General features: G+C 34.4%; 2 protein-coding genes across 2 annotated transcripts; one reads left to right on the top strand and one right to left on the bottom strand.

Moving 5' to 3' along the window:
• Positions 1-474: 474 nt before the first annotated feature.
• LOC115220484 (interleukin 17-like protein) lies at positions 475-4,641 on the bottom strand. Its single transcript, XM_029790947.1, has 2 exons — positions 4,561-4,641; positions 475-1,002 (listed from the first exon to the last, which is right to left on the bottom strand). The coding sequence occupies exons 1-2, from the start codon at positions 4,639-4,641 to the stop codon at positions 475-477; spliced, it is 609 nt and encodes a 202-aa protein (XP_029646807.1).
• Positions 4,642-10,889: 6,248 nt separating this feature from the next.
• On the top strand, positions 10,890-14,798 carry LOC115219525 (interleukin 17-like protein). Its single transcript, XM_029790053.1, has 2 exons — positions 10,890-10,904; positions 14,271-14,798. Exons 1-2 carry the CDS (start codon positions 10,890-10,892, stop codon positions 14,796-14,798), a joined length of 543 nt encoding a protein of 180 aa, XP_029645913.1.
• The last annotated feature ends 1,189 nt before the right edge of the window (positions 14,799-15,987 follow it).

Below are 15,987 nucleotides of genomic sequence, written 5' to 3'. Positions count from 1 at the left end.
TGTGTGTGTGTTTACATACGCATTTACGAACATATGGATATATATGAGTGCAAGCATAGGTATGTATGTGTAAATATACGCATGCATGTATGCGTGTGTATATATCTGTTACAATAGGGCCCCTATGTGCTATATGAATATATACACTCACGATATAAATCACGATGACCGGATACTCGGGTATTTTTTATTTTTTTATAAATATACTGTTGCACAGTTGAATATTAAATTATTCAATTTAAGGGGACAAAAGATTTTAAAACATTTAGCTAATAAATTTTACTAATATATTATTATGATGATGTTATTACTTCATTTATAAAATATGCAATTATATAAGATGCAAAATTGTATGTGTGTTTTATGCAACATATGTTGCAAATTATGATAACCACTTGGTGGTCGACTTAATCTTTCATAAAATATTGAATAACGTCTGGATTACATATTTATACATCGTTATTCTATCCGTTCTTACGACTCGTATTCATCGTTGCTTCCACCTTTTCGTGAGTCGGCTTTTCGTGCACATGCACAAGCTGTGGCTACTTCAATCACTTTTGGTTTATACACGTACAGTCCATCAACACATTCATCGGTACGTTTAAGGACAGTCATTGGAGTATATACCATCACACATTCGTGGTTGTTGTCTGAATCGAAGCAGCCGTTACAGCGACACACGGCTTCGGTGCGGGATGGAGGGAAAACTGTTGAATCATGGGTAATGTTCAGGTACCAAGGGCAGGTTGAACGTTCACGGATGATATCGCTGGATGAAGGAGACGTTGGGCAAGTTTTATCCCCGTCTGTCTGGGAGTTCTGCTTACTTCCGGCCGGAGCTCTTTCAACTGGTAGAAGAAAGTTATTGCCAATAGCTGCACGGGACAATGTCTGGTACTGAACCTTCAGATTGGCTGGTATTTTACACTGGTCTGGAATTGATGCCGATGATACAAGAAAGGCGATGTTGAATAGAAATATGACAATGCTGGAGAGAACCTGTCAGAGAAAAATATATCTTTGTCAAGGTTACTTTCGATTTGAGACATTTATCAGCTTAATCAAAGAATTCATTTACTTTCGACGCATATATAAATGTATGACGAAATATTTTACGGAACTCTATTACTGAAAGTTGAATGAGTGACAAATACCAAAGTGATACGCGAAAACACAAATATAAACAAAAAAAAATGAAATCAAAACCTAAAACTTTTGTTTGTAAAATATCTCAATTACTAAGATTTTTAATAGTGGTCGATATAAAGGGTCTCAGTCGAATAAAAAGAAAGTGAAAGAACGGAAAGGGGATTATGCATATATACATATATACTTATATACCAGGGTGAGCTCGTAAATACAAAACAAGGTGGAAAAAATAGTACTCGAATACCGGAGGTAGAGTAATATGCCTCTTTAATAGATTTATAGATATACATACACACACACACACACATATATATATAATATATATATATATTATATATATATATAGATATATATATATATATATATATATATATTATATATATGTAGATATAAATATATATACATATATAATATATAATATATATATATATAATATATATAATATATATATATATATATATATATATATATATATATATATATATATTATATATATATAATATATATATATATATATATATATATCATATATCTACAGCGAGAGAAAAATTGGGGTACGAACAGCGAGAATAGACACATATGCATGAGTTTATAAAAAAACAACTGGTGCGTGTTAAAAAGCGTCACTCGATACGAGGAAGTTTTAATTTTGTTAAACATAGCAGACAACATGGTTCTGGAATCCATACTTTGCTAGTTACCTAATAAAGTATCGTGGATGTGGAGAATATAATTTAGTCTCTTTACATAGTTTCTTGACATAGTCTCTTATAGTCACAAAATTTATATTCATATTTAAGGTATTTGTAAATCTTTGACGAAGAAACAATGGAACGAAATAGTAGTCAGAGTCAGTTATAAACTTGACATTTATGTTGTGTATTATTTACTAGATACTGACTATTGAATAAACATTTAAAATTGAATATGTGTGTCTGACAAAATAAGTGGTGTGCGTGCATTGAGCATTATTTATGCTTTGTCTTATACGCACACACACAAACACACACAAGCACAGGCACACGCACACACTCACACACATACGCATATATATGTACAGGGCCATATGCCATGCGCCCCTAACACAGTTAACTTCCACAGTGCATACATTCAATCCTATCACATGCAAATCAAAGCTGTACAAATTTCTTCAAGGGATACCTAATTCTTTGCTGCCTACAAGGGGCTAAACACAGAGAGGACAAACAAGGACAGACAAACGGATTAAGTCGATTATATCGACCCCAGTGCGTAACTGGGACTTACTTAATCGACCCCGAAAGGATGAAAGGCAAAGTCGACCTCGGCGAAATTGGAACTCAGAACATAGCGGCAGACAAAATACTGCTGAGCATTTCACCTGGCGTGCTAACGATTTTGCAAGCTCGCCGCTTTCAAGTGATACCAGGTAAGCTACATCCTACCTGAATACATACATATTAGTCAACAGCAAAACCCAATTTACAAAGGGCTTTATATCCAAAATCGTTACTTAAAAATGAATTCGGTCAGTCAAGATGAATATGGTTTCAAACCAAGACTCTTACACTTTTCTGTGATGTGAAAACAATGATTATAGTTTGCGTTGCATGTCCTTGTAAAGAGTGAAAGAGTTCGAAAGTGTATTATTGATTATTTTTGGCAGATGGTTGCTCATTTATACTCAACTGCGATTCTAGATAAATTGGAACTGTGATTAACAACACTTTGAGTAGAAAATTCCCATTAGCATCGAAAACTAATCAACAGGTAAGTGAATATATATACAGATACATATACATATATATGTATATATATATATATATATATATATAATATATATATATATATATATATATATATATATATATATATATATATATGCGTGTGTGTGTATATATATATATATGTATGTGTGTGTGTGTATGTATGTGTGTACGTATGTATGCATGCATGCATGTATGTATGTATGTATACATATGGCCCCAGTACATATATTTAGTTAATGTAGGATGAAAATATTATTACAAAGATAAATATAGCAGATAATATCACTGTAGTATATTTACTTACTGTAGATGTCTTCATTGTAATGTTCGAGTTCGATTACTTGGCAATAAATGTAGAGTCGGTAGCTGTATACTATTATTATTTTCAACTTCGGTCGAATTGTTCTCTTCTCGATGTGATTGGCGTTCTTAATGATATTAACCTGTCCCGTGTTTGCTTATATATAATATAAATACAAAGCGGAATTACATTGTGCAAAGTATATTGTCATTCAACGAAAATTGTAGAGATTCAAAAGTCTTCGGAAATGCACTTTTCCGTCAAAGTTGCAGATCCGGCGATAATCTATCACATATTGGAAATAAGAACTTCTTGTCACCGACATAATTCTTCTAAAATGTGTTAAAAGGAACAGGACATTGATTTTTTTACAGTTTATTAACCTGCTAACCCACATATCACGGGGGCGGTGACTGTGGTCAGGATTGATCCACAGGTACCGGAAACTAAAACACGTTACGCTTCTAAATTTTAATTTAATACCATTGTGTTTGTGTATGATTAGACAGATTTTTTTCTACTTTTTCACATTTCAAATATGATATTTGAGTAAGGCGCATTCATATGAGAAGCGTTGCATAAAGAGTGTATAATCTTCAAATTCACAAACTTTTTTCAAAATAACAGGTGGTAAATGATATAAAGAATAATTTATATTTGTTTTTAGCGATTGATATAAAATGAATACAAAGCGGAATTACATTGTCTAAAGCCTGTTATTGTTTTTCAAACAAAGATATTCGGAAATGCATCTATCCGTCGAAGTTGCAAATCCGGCGATAATCTATCACATATTGTAAATAAGAACTTCTTGTGACCGACATATTTCTTGTAATGTGTGTTAAGAGGAACAGGATATTATAATGCTAACCTGTTGACCCATATATTGCACGGGGGTGGGGTCTGTGGTCATGATTGATCCTCAGGTACCGGAAATAAAAAAATCTAAAAAAAACATTACACTTCTAAATTTAATTTCAATATTATTGTACATGTGTATGGTTAGAAAAAGCAATTTTTTTATTTCACATTTCGAATATTATATTTGAATAAGGCCCGTTCATATGAGCAGCGTTGCATGAAGAGAATATAATCTTCAAATTCATAAACTTTTTTATAGTAACTGGTGATAAATGATATAAAGAATATTTTATATTTGTTTTTAGCTATTGATATACCCGAATGCTTAAATTGTGTCCAGTGTTATGTCGTATTTGATAATTTTTGTTTCTTGGGTACAATTCCCCTTCTTGTGCTAATGTTATTTTTGATGACTTCGGCCATTGTAGATATTCCAGGTGAAATTAAGTTGACGGTGCAAAACCAGCAATATGGACATTTCTGATAATTAAAACGTACGGCATTATCACACAACGTGACACGCTGAATCCGCGCCAACATTTTGCTAAATATAAGCCTGTCTGAGGAATGCTCAGCCATTTATATGCTAATATAATAAGCAAGTAGTTCAATTCATCGCTCACCAGAGAACTGACGAAGGTGCTTTTTGGTTCGGTAACACAAAATATAAGTATTAACACTTCCAGACAGAATATTCGTTTCAATATACCTTTTTCAATTATTTCAAGACGAATACAGTAGTATATATTATTGTATGGAATGAATTAAATCATCTATCATTTTTTTAATGAGAATTTACCAAACGTACAACATCATATGACATATATACGAATAATGTTGGTGAAGAAGATTTATTCTTATTGCAACATTATGGAATGTCATCTAACTAGATATAAAGAACAATTCCTGTCTGTAAACTGCAATCTTACAAATAACTCACACACACACACACGCACAAACCCACACACAAACACGCAAACGCACGCGCGCACACACATACAGTATGCTATAGGTAAATTGTCTCCATTTTTCAATTTGAATTTTACGCATTATTTGATTTTGATTTTGTCGACTACACAGGATAGTTGTATCAGTTGGACGCTATCCGTGAGAAACTCACCATGACTCAATTCACTCTGCCATAAAGTTGGAAATGACATTCTGTACTGCTTAGTATTCGCGCTGGAAGCTCCGATACGAACAGATAGTGAACACACGGAAAACCGTTAGCTTGCCGTGTTCCCAAAACATGTATCGAGAGTAACAGATATCAAACATCAGTCAACATTACGGTGTTTGGAGTGATCATTAGTGATGATGGCGTTATGCTTCAATATATCATCCCACACGGCCTCAGACTCAAAACAGAGGCCTGCATCAAGTGTTTGAAGGGGTTAGAGCTGCCCTGGATCAAGACGGTGGCTGCTGGAAGACTATGTCTGGCAACAGGACTCTCTATCATGCCACACAAACAGTCATGGCTGTCAGACAATTTCTGCCATCACATCACTCCTAATATCTGGCCATCTAACTCCCCAGACTACAACCTCCTTGATTATTATGTGTGGCGGTGCAGTTGAGCGAGAGACCATCAAAACTCCTTGTAACGCCAAAAATGACCTGAAAACAAGGATTATGGCAGCATTCACGAACCTAAACAAAAGACCGTTCAGAAGTGTCTCAGAGGATTCCGAAGTCGCCTGGAGGCCGTAGTTGAAGCCAATGGTGATTTTATTGAAAGAATTTACTCTTTAGTATTTTAAGATAATTTTATGTACTTTTGGTAACTATATCTTTTAAAATGAGATGTCAGTGTTATTTTCCTTTTTGCGTAATTTAGACTCTGTTTATATATATGTGTATGTATGTATGTATGTATGTATGTATGTATGTATGTATGTATGTATGTATGTATGTATGTATGTATGTATGTATGCATGTATGTATGTATGTATGTATGTATGTATATATGTATATGTATAAATATATATGTATACTAATTATATACATAAATTATATACATAAATACATACATACATATATATATATATATATATATATATATATATATATATATATATATATATATCGTCGGCTCCAGCTCGTATCCGAGTATTAGGTTCGTCAGTTTCTATTCAGTCTCCACGGTTGATGTTTGTGACTTTGGAGTCCAAGTCGAGGGTGAGAGAGTCGTGGGCAGAATTCAGAATTCGCACAGGATAGTCAGTGTGGGTCGAGGATGTTGACGCTCCTTTCGTCACCTGTATTTTACCAATCAGTCTTTTGTCTGTTCTGATCGAAGGAGCTGGTTCCATTCCGGATAGCAGTCCTCCAGGCTGATCTATCCATGCCACTTTTTTCCCATGAGGATGTTTAGATATTAGTTTGAGCCCGGGTCCGTTTGAGCTGTTCTTTAAAACAGAATTTTAGACCACCTCTGGATCTTGTTCCGATTGCAAGTGCTCCGTGTAGCATGATCCACGGAAGACGCGAGGGCTCCATACGCTGGACGTGACCTACCCAGCGGAGGCTACGGCTGAAAATGGTGGATTCGATGTTTGGTTGTGAGGCACGGCGAAGAACATCGTTGTTGGTAATGTGATCTTCCAATCGAATATTGAAGATCTTTCGTAGATTGAATTGCTTGAAGCATTCGAGGCGCTTGAAGTGACGGCGATACAGCATCCAAATCTCACAGGCGCCTCGAATGCTTCAAGCAATTCAATCTACGAAAGATCTTCAATATTCGATGGGAAGATCACATTACCAACAACGATGTTCTTCGCCGTGCCTCACAACTAAACATCGAATCCACCATTTTCAGCCGTAGCCTCCGCTGGGTAGGTCACGTCCAGCGTATGGAGCCCTCACGTCTTCCGTGGATCATGCTCCACGGAGCACTTGCAATCGGAACAAGATCCAGAGGTGGTCTAAAATTCTGTTTTAAAGAACAGCTCAAACAGACCCGGGCTCAAACTAATATCCAAATATCCTCATGGGAAAAAAGTGGCATGGATATGACAGCCTGGACGACTGCTATCCACAATGTAGCCAGCTCCTTCGAGCAGAACAGCCAAAAGAATGAGGCGGTAAAATACAGAAGAAAGGAGCGTCAACATACTCGATCCACATCGACCATCCTGTGCGAATTCTGCCCACGACTCTCTCACCACCGACTTGGAATCCAAAGTAACTTTCGGCGCAAACATCAGCCGAGGATACTAGATAGAAAATGACGAACCCAATGCTCGGATACGAGCTGGAGCCGACGATACACATACACACACACACACACACACACACACACACACATATATATATATATCTTGATATCGCTAGTGATAACAATACTCAATTAGCTCTTCTTTTTTCTCTACATTGTATACTTTATAGACAATAGTATTTTCTTTAATTTAATTATTTATTATCCATCTGAACTATTCCATTTCTGCACGCTAATTTTATTTTTAATTTATTCCCATACATGTGAAACCACTTATTCAAGTTCAAATCATTGATGCAATTTTATACCAATTGCTATTTTTACCTTTGTTATGTTAGGATTATATTATACTTTAGTTTGATTTTAATTATTACTTACTACATATAAATGAATTGTTATTATTATTTTTATTGTTAAAGTGGAAGCATCTGACATAAAATAGAGAAATATTTTTGTTTCACTTTTAACACGTAATACTGAAATAGTGAAGAAGATATGATATTGCTATGGGCTCGCTCTAAGCAAGAAGTTGAACATGGACCCTAAGTAAGGCATATGTAAAATTTGAATGAAATTGGTTGTGTAGTTCTCAAGTTTAAGGGAATCGTAGTGGAGAAGATATGATATTGCTGTGGGCTTACCCTAGGCAAAAAGTTAAAATTTTTTGCTGATGACACTCCCCGGACCCTAAGTAAGGCATGCGTAAAATTTGAATGAAATTGGTAGTGTAGTTCTCAAGTTTTAGGGAAACACACAGACAGACAGAAACACATTCTCAGTTTTATATATATAAAGATATATATATAAATATATATATATATATATGTATATGTATGTATGTATGTATATAATTAGTATACGCATACATATATATTTATACATATACATACACACATGCATATCTATATAAACAGAGTGCAGTGAATATATTGTCGTCTAAATTATGCAAACAGGAAAATAACACTGACATCTCATTTTAAAAGATATATTTACCAAAAGTAAATAAAACTATCTTAAAATACTAAAGAGTAAATTCTTTCAATAAAATCGCCATTGGATTCAACCACGGCCCCCAGGCGACTTCGGAATCCTCTGCAACACTTTTGAACGGTCTCTTGAGGGCTGCCATAATCCGTGCCTTCAGTTCATCTTTGGCGTTACAAGGAGTTTTGATGGTTTCTCGCTCAACTGCACCTCACACATAATAATCAAGTGGTGTTGCAGTCAGAGGAGTTAGGTGGCCAGATGTTAGGGGTGATGTGGTGGCAGAAATTGTCTGACAGCCATGACTGTTTGTGTGACATAGTACAGAGTCCTCTTGCCAGACACAGGCTCTTCCAACAGCCACCGTCTAGATCCAGGGCAGCACTAATTCCTCCAAGCTCTTGATGCAGCCTTCTGTTTTGAGTCTGAGGCCGTGTGGGATGATATATTAAAGCATAACGCCATCATCACTAATGATCACTCCAAACACCGTAATGTTGACTGATGTTTGATATCTGTTACTCTCGGTACATGTTTTGGGAACACGGCAAGCTAACGGTTTTCTGCGTGTTCACCATCTGTTCGTATCGGAGCTTCCAACGCAAATACTAAGCAGTACAGAATGTCATTTCCAACTTTCTGGCAGAGTGAATTGAGTCATGGTGATTTTCTCACAGATAGCGTCCAACTGATACAACTATCCTGTGTAGTCGACAAAATCAAAATCAAATAATGCGTAAAATTCAAATTGAAAAATGGAGACAATTTACCCATAGTATAATGTATGTGTGTGCGCACGCGCATGAGTGTATGTATGTGTATGTGCGCGTGAGTGTGTGTGTGTGTGTGTGTGTGAGTTAGTTGTAAGATTGCAGTTTACAGATGGGAGTTGTTCTTTATATCTAGTTGGATGTCATTCAATAATGTTGCAGTAAGAATGAATCTTCTTCACCAACATTATTTGTATATATGTCATATGTTGCTTTACTTTTGTTAAATTTTCATCAAAAGATGATAGATGATTTAATTCATTCCATATAATAATATATACTACTGTATTCGTCTTGAAATAATTGAAAAGGGTATATTGAAACGAATATTCTGTCTGGAAGTGTTTATAATTATATTTTTTGTTACCCAACAAAAAGCACCTTCGTCGGTTCTCTGATGAGCGATGAATTAAACTACTTGCTTATTATATTAGCATATAAATGTTTGAGCATTCCTCAGACAGGCTTATATTTAGCAAAATGTTGGCGCGGATTCAGCGTGTCACATTGTGTGATAATGCCGTACATTTTAATTATCAGAAATGTCCATATTGCCGGTTTGCACCGTCAACTTAATTTCACCTGGAATATCTACAATGGCCGAAGTCATCAAAAATAACATTAGCACAAGAAGGAGAATGGTACCCAAGAGAACAAAAATTATCATATACGACATAACACTGGACACAATTTAATCATTCAGGTATATCAATAGCTAAAAACAAATATAAAATATTCTTTATATCATTTATCACCGGTTATTATAAAAAAGTTTATGAATTTGAAGATTGTATTCTCTTCATGCAACGCTGCTCATATGAACGGGCCTTATTCAAATATAATATTCGAAATGAAAAATAAAAAAAATGCTTTTACTAGTCATACACATGCACAATAGTATTGAAATTTAGAAGTGTAATGTTTTTTTTTAATTTCCGGTACCTGTGGATCAATCATGACCACAGACACCACCCCCGTGCAATATATGGGTCAACAGGTTAGCATTATAATGTCCTGTTCCTCTTAACACACATTACAAGAAATATGTCGGTCACAAGAAGTTCTTATTTCCAATATGTGATAGATTATCGCCGGATTTGCAACTTCGACGGATAGATGCATTTCCGAATATCTTTGTTTGAAAAACAATAACAGGCTTTAGACAATGTAATTCCGCTTTGTATTCATTTTATATCAAAAGCTAAAAACAAATATAAAATATTCTTTATATCATTAACCACCTGTTATTTTGAAAAAAGTTTGTGAATTTGAAGATTATACACTCTTTATGCAACGCTTCTCATATGAATGCGCCTTACTCAAATATCATATTTGAAATGTTAAAAAGTAGAAAAAAATATGTCTAATCATACACAAACGCAATGGTATTAAATTAAAATTTAGAAGTGTAACGTGTTTTAGTTTCCGGTACCTGTGGATCAATCCTGACCACAGACACCGCCCCCGTGATATGTGGGTTAGCAGGTTAATAAACTGTAAAAAAATCAATGTCCTGTTCCTTTTAACACATTTTAGAAGAATTATGTCGGTGACAAGAAGTTCTTATTTCCAATATGTGATAGATTATCGCCGGATCTGCAACTTTGACGGAAAAATGCATTTCCGAACACATTTGTGTCCCTACAATTATCGTTGAATGAGAATATACGTTGCACAATGTAATTCTGCTTTGTGTTTATACTATATATAAGCAAACACGGGACAGGTTAATGTCAATCACATCGCCAATCACATCGAGAAGAGAACAATTCGACCGAAGTTGAAAATAATAATAGTATACAGCTACCGACTCTACATTTTGTGCCAAGTTATCGAACTCGAACATTACAATGAAGACATCTACAGTAAGTAAATATACTACAATGATATTATCTGCTATATTTATCTTTGTAATAATATTTTCATCCTACATTAACTAAATATATGTACTGGGGCCATATGTATACATACACATACATACATGCATGCATACATACATACATACATACATACATACATACATACATACATACATACATACATACATACATATATATATATATATATATATATATATATATATATATATATATATACATATATATGTATATGTATATGTATATATATTCACTTACCTGTTGATTAGTTTTCGATGCTAATGGGAATTTTCTACTCAAAGTGTTGTTAATCACAGTTCCAATTTATCTAGAATCGCAGTTGAGTATAAATGAGCAACCATCTGCCAAAGATAATCAATAATACAGTTTTGAACGCTTTCACTCTTTACAAGGACATGCAACGCAATATATAATCATTGCTTTCACATCACAGAAAAGTGTAAGAGTCTGGCTTGAAACCATATTCACCTTGGCTGACCGAAGTACAAAAACTTGGATTCAGTACAGTATTCTAAAAAAAAAAAATGCGTACACTCATATGTGCATATATAAAAGTATATTGGTATGGTAATTGTGCTTGTAAAAATAAATAAAGATAACTGAGATAACTGAGATAACTTAGATATGATTAAGCTAAATATTGGCTCAGACCATATCTAATTTCTAAGCACTACCGGATAAAATCATTTTTAAGTAACGATTTTGGATATAAAGCCCTTTGTAAATTGGGTTTTGCTGTTGACTAATATGTATGTATTCAGTTAGGATGTAGCTTACCTGGTATCACTTGAAAGCGGTGAGCTGGCAGAAACGTTAGCACGCCGGGTGAAATGCTTAGCAGTATTTCGTCTGCCGCTACGTTCTGAGTTCACATTTCGCCGAGGTAGTCTTTGCCTTTTATCCTTTCGGGGTCGATTAAATAAGTACCAGTTACGCACTGGGGTCGATATAATCGACTTAATTCGTTTGTCTGTCCTTGTTTGCCCTCTCTGCTTTTAATCCCTTGTGGGTAGTAAAGAAATAGGTATCCCTTCAAGAAATTTGTACAGCTTTGATTTGCATGTGATAGGATCTTTTTTCTGTTTGGTTCGTTTTGGGATTAATGTTAAATACAGCAAGACCTGTTGTCGAGAAGAAGTAATATTGTATTGAATGTATGCACTGTGGAAGTGAACTGTGTTAGGGGCGCATGGCATATGGCCCTGTACATATATATGCGTATGTGTGTGCGTGTGTGTGAGTGTGTGTATGCATGCGCGCGTCCATGTGGTTGTGTGTGTGTTCGTATAAGACAAATCATAAATAATGGTCAATACGCGCACACCACATATTTTGTCAGACACACATATTAAATATTAAATGTTTATTCAATAGTCAGTATCTAGTAAATAATACGCAACATAAATGTCAAGTTTAAAATTGGCTGTGACTACGATTTCGTTCCATTGTTTCTTCGTCAGAGATTTTCAAATACCCTAAATATGAATATAATTTTGTGACTATAAGAGACTATGAAAAGAGACTATGTAAACAGACTAAATTATATTCTCCACATACCCAATAATTTATTAGGTAACTAACAAAGTATGGATTCCAAAACGATGTAGTCCACTATGACAAAATTAAAACTTCCTCATATCGAGTGACGCTTTTTAACACGCGCCAGTTGTTTCTTTATAAACTCACTAGCAGTATCGGCCAGCGTTGCTCGGGTTTGTAAAGGAAATAACTATATAAGCATTTTTAGAGAGTTATAGCGAAAAAAATAGCAAAAAAATGCATTGAAAATGGAGAAAAAATGATGGTAAATTTTTTTTAAATCGTTGACTCATCGTAGACATTTTTAGAGAGTTACTTCCCTTATATAATAGCGAAAAAATGCATTAAAATGAAAAAAATGATGGTAATATTTTTTTAAATCGTAGACTCATCGTAGACGCGCGCTAATACCCAGAAGGGCTCGATATGAATCACGACTATAAGATACCCGGTTTTGGTTAAATTGCACCGCAAAATGTGGAAGTAGTTAGGAATCTAAATCGTAGGAGACAGACACACAACTTCACTTTTATATATAAAGAAGATATATATGTTTCTATTCTCTTTGTTCGTACCCCATTTTTTCTCTCATATGTATATATGTGTGTGTGTATATATGTATGTATGTATATATATATATATATATATATATATATATATATATATATATATATATATAAAATAATATGTTACAATAATTCGATAGTCAAGATAAAACTCTGAGTTTCAGATGCCGAAGTGGAAAACCACAACACCATCTCTTCGGTTATATAATGGGAAATTATTGTGTTATAATTCCGCTACTTATATAAATTAAGATTAAAAGTTCATAGTAAACATTTCCTCTATTTACATAATATCGGGGTCTCTTTCTTTCTTTTGTTATCTTATCGTTTTTACTAATATATATATATATATATATATATATACTTTATTAATAAATCATATTACTCTACCTCCGGTATTCGAGTACTATTTTTCCACCTTGTTTTGTATTTACGGGCTAACCCTGGTATATAAGTATATATGTATATATGCATAATCCCCTTTCCGTTCTTTCACTTCCTTTTTACTTGACTGAGACCCTTTATATCGACCACTATTGAAAATCTTAATAATTGAGATGTTTTACAAGCAAAATTTTGAGATTTTTGATTTTACTCTCTTTTTCTCTTTTTTTACTTGTTTCAGTCATTTGACTGCGGCCATGCTGGAGCACCGCCTTTTAGTCGAGCAAATCGACCCCGGGACTTATTCTTTGTAAGCCCAGCACTTATTCTATCGGTCTCTTTTGCCGAACCGCTAAGTGACGGGGACGTAAACACACCAGCATCGGTTGTCAAGCAATGCTAGGGGAACAAACACAGACACACAAACATATTCACACACACTTATATATATATACATATATACGACAGGCTTCTTTCAGTTTCCGTCTACCAAATCCACTCACAAGGCATTGGTCGGACCGGGGCTATAGCAGAAGACACTTGCCCAAGATGCCACGCAGTGGGACTGAACCCGGAAACATGTGGTTGGTTAGCAAGCTACTTACCAAGCAGCCACTCCTGCACCTATTTTCTTTTTTTCCTATTTTTCTTTTTTTTTGTTTATATTTGTGTTTTCGCGTATCACTTTGGTATTTGTCACTCATTCAACTTTCAGTAATAGAGTTCCGTAAAATATTTCGTCATACATTTATATATGCGTCGAAAATAAATGAATTCTTTGATTAAGCTGATAAATGTCTCAAATCGAAAGTAACCTTGACAAAGATATATTTTTCTCTGACAGGTCCTCTCCAGCATTATCATATTTCTATTCAACATCGCCTTTCTTGTATCATCAGCATCAATTCCAGACCAGTGTAAAATACCAGCCAATCTGAAGGTTCAGTACCAGAGAGTGTCCCGTGCAGCTATTGGCAATAACTTTCTTCTACCAGTTGAAAGAGCTCCGGCCGGAAGTAAGCAGAACTCCCAGACAGACGGGGATAAAACTTGCCCAACGTCTCCTTCATCCAGCGATATCATCCGTGAACGTTCAACCTGCCCTTGGTACCTGAACATTACCCATGATTCAACAGTTTTCCCTCCATCCCGCACCGAAGCCGTGTGTCGCTGTAACGGCTGCTTCGATTCAGACAACAACCACGAATGTGTGATGGTATATACTCCAATGACTGTCCTTAAACGTACCGATGAATGTGTTGATGGACTGTACGTGTATAAACCAAAAGTGATTGAAGTAGCCACAGCTTGTGCATGCGCACGAAAAGCCGACACACGAAATGTTGACGGCGATGATGATTACGAATCGTAAGAATGGATAGAATATCGATGTATAAATATGTAATCCAGACGTTATTCAATATTTTATGAAAGATTAACTCGACCACCACATAGTTATTATAATTTCAACATATATTGCTTAAAACTCATATACCATTTTGTATCTTATATAATTGCATATTTTATAAATTATAAAAATATATTTGTAAAATGTATTAACTAACGAATATAGAATATATTTTAACCTAAAATTGAACAATTCGTAATTAATCTGACTTGAGAATACTTATAATAAATACAATATAATTAAGTATACTTCATTTATAAATCAACTGAGTCTGTCTATTTTTGTAATAAATACAAAATGCTTAAGTCTTTGTGCATCGTGAGTTTTATAATGAGTGTACATATTCATATAAACATATAGAGCCTTACATATATATACACGCGCATGCATACCTACACACATTCATACGCACATACCCATATATATATATATATATATATATACACATACGCATCCATGCATATATTTCAGTATTTGTATGAATATATATATATATATATATATATATACTCACACTTAGAAATTTTGTACAATCAAACAGATGCATACTCACATACATACATGCTTACATGCGTACATGCATACTTTTTCCCTGCCAAGAAGGGTTCAGTTTTATAAAATACTAATTTAGCCAATCGATTAAAGTTCCGTTTTAATTCGTTCATAATATTCTTTCGAAGTATATATGTTCGTATAGGTATAAGAAATTTCGCAATTTCTTTTTTTTTTCCTCATATTTTTGCAATACAGTAGATATAGAAAAGATATATAAATATGTACTCTATTTTAATTGGATTCACTAACTGAATAAAATATATACCACAAGCCTAGAATTATTCTTTGTGTCTTTCGTATCTTATATCTTTGATCTTTAAGCATACACATATTAACTCACACTATGAATAAAAGAAGGATGTCCAGAAGTTATTGTTCATAAAATGCAAATATACAAATTGTTTGTGATTATCTCCTACATACCCTGCAACGTAAGGTGAAAAACATCTTAGACCCAAAACGTTTTGGTTAATTGCTACGTTACAGACATTCGTTTAAACGACGCTCTATATTCAAACTTAATAATATATTAGTGCCCAAGCTTGATCGCAGCGCCACGGCTATTACGAAAACAACATAGCAACAAGAACAACAGCAA

The sequence above is a fragment of the Octopus sinensis genome, linkage group LG1, assembly GCF_006345805.1.
Source record: "Octopus sinensis linkage group LG1, ASM634580v1, whole genome shotgun sequence".
NCBI lineage: Eukaryota > Metazoa > Mollusca > Cephalopoda > Octopoda > Octopodidae > Octopus > Octopus sinensis.
The sequence above is the reverse complement of the archived record's forward strand: the minus strand, read 5'-3'. Positions and strand labels throughout refer to the sequence as shown.

What these genes read in the sequence shown, in the direction of transcription:
- LOC115220484 (XM_029790947.1), bottom strand. Translation starts at nt 4,641, where the DNA reads ATGGCTGAGCATTCCTCAGACAGGCTTATATTTAGCAAAATGTTGGCG. An exon ending in TCACGTTGTGTGATAATGCC is followed by an intron (nt 1,003 to 4,560) that starts GTACGTTTTAAT and finishes TTTCTCTGACAG; the next exon opens with GTTCTCTCCAGCATTGTCAT.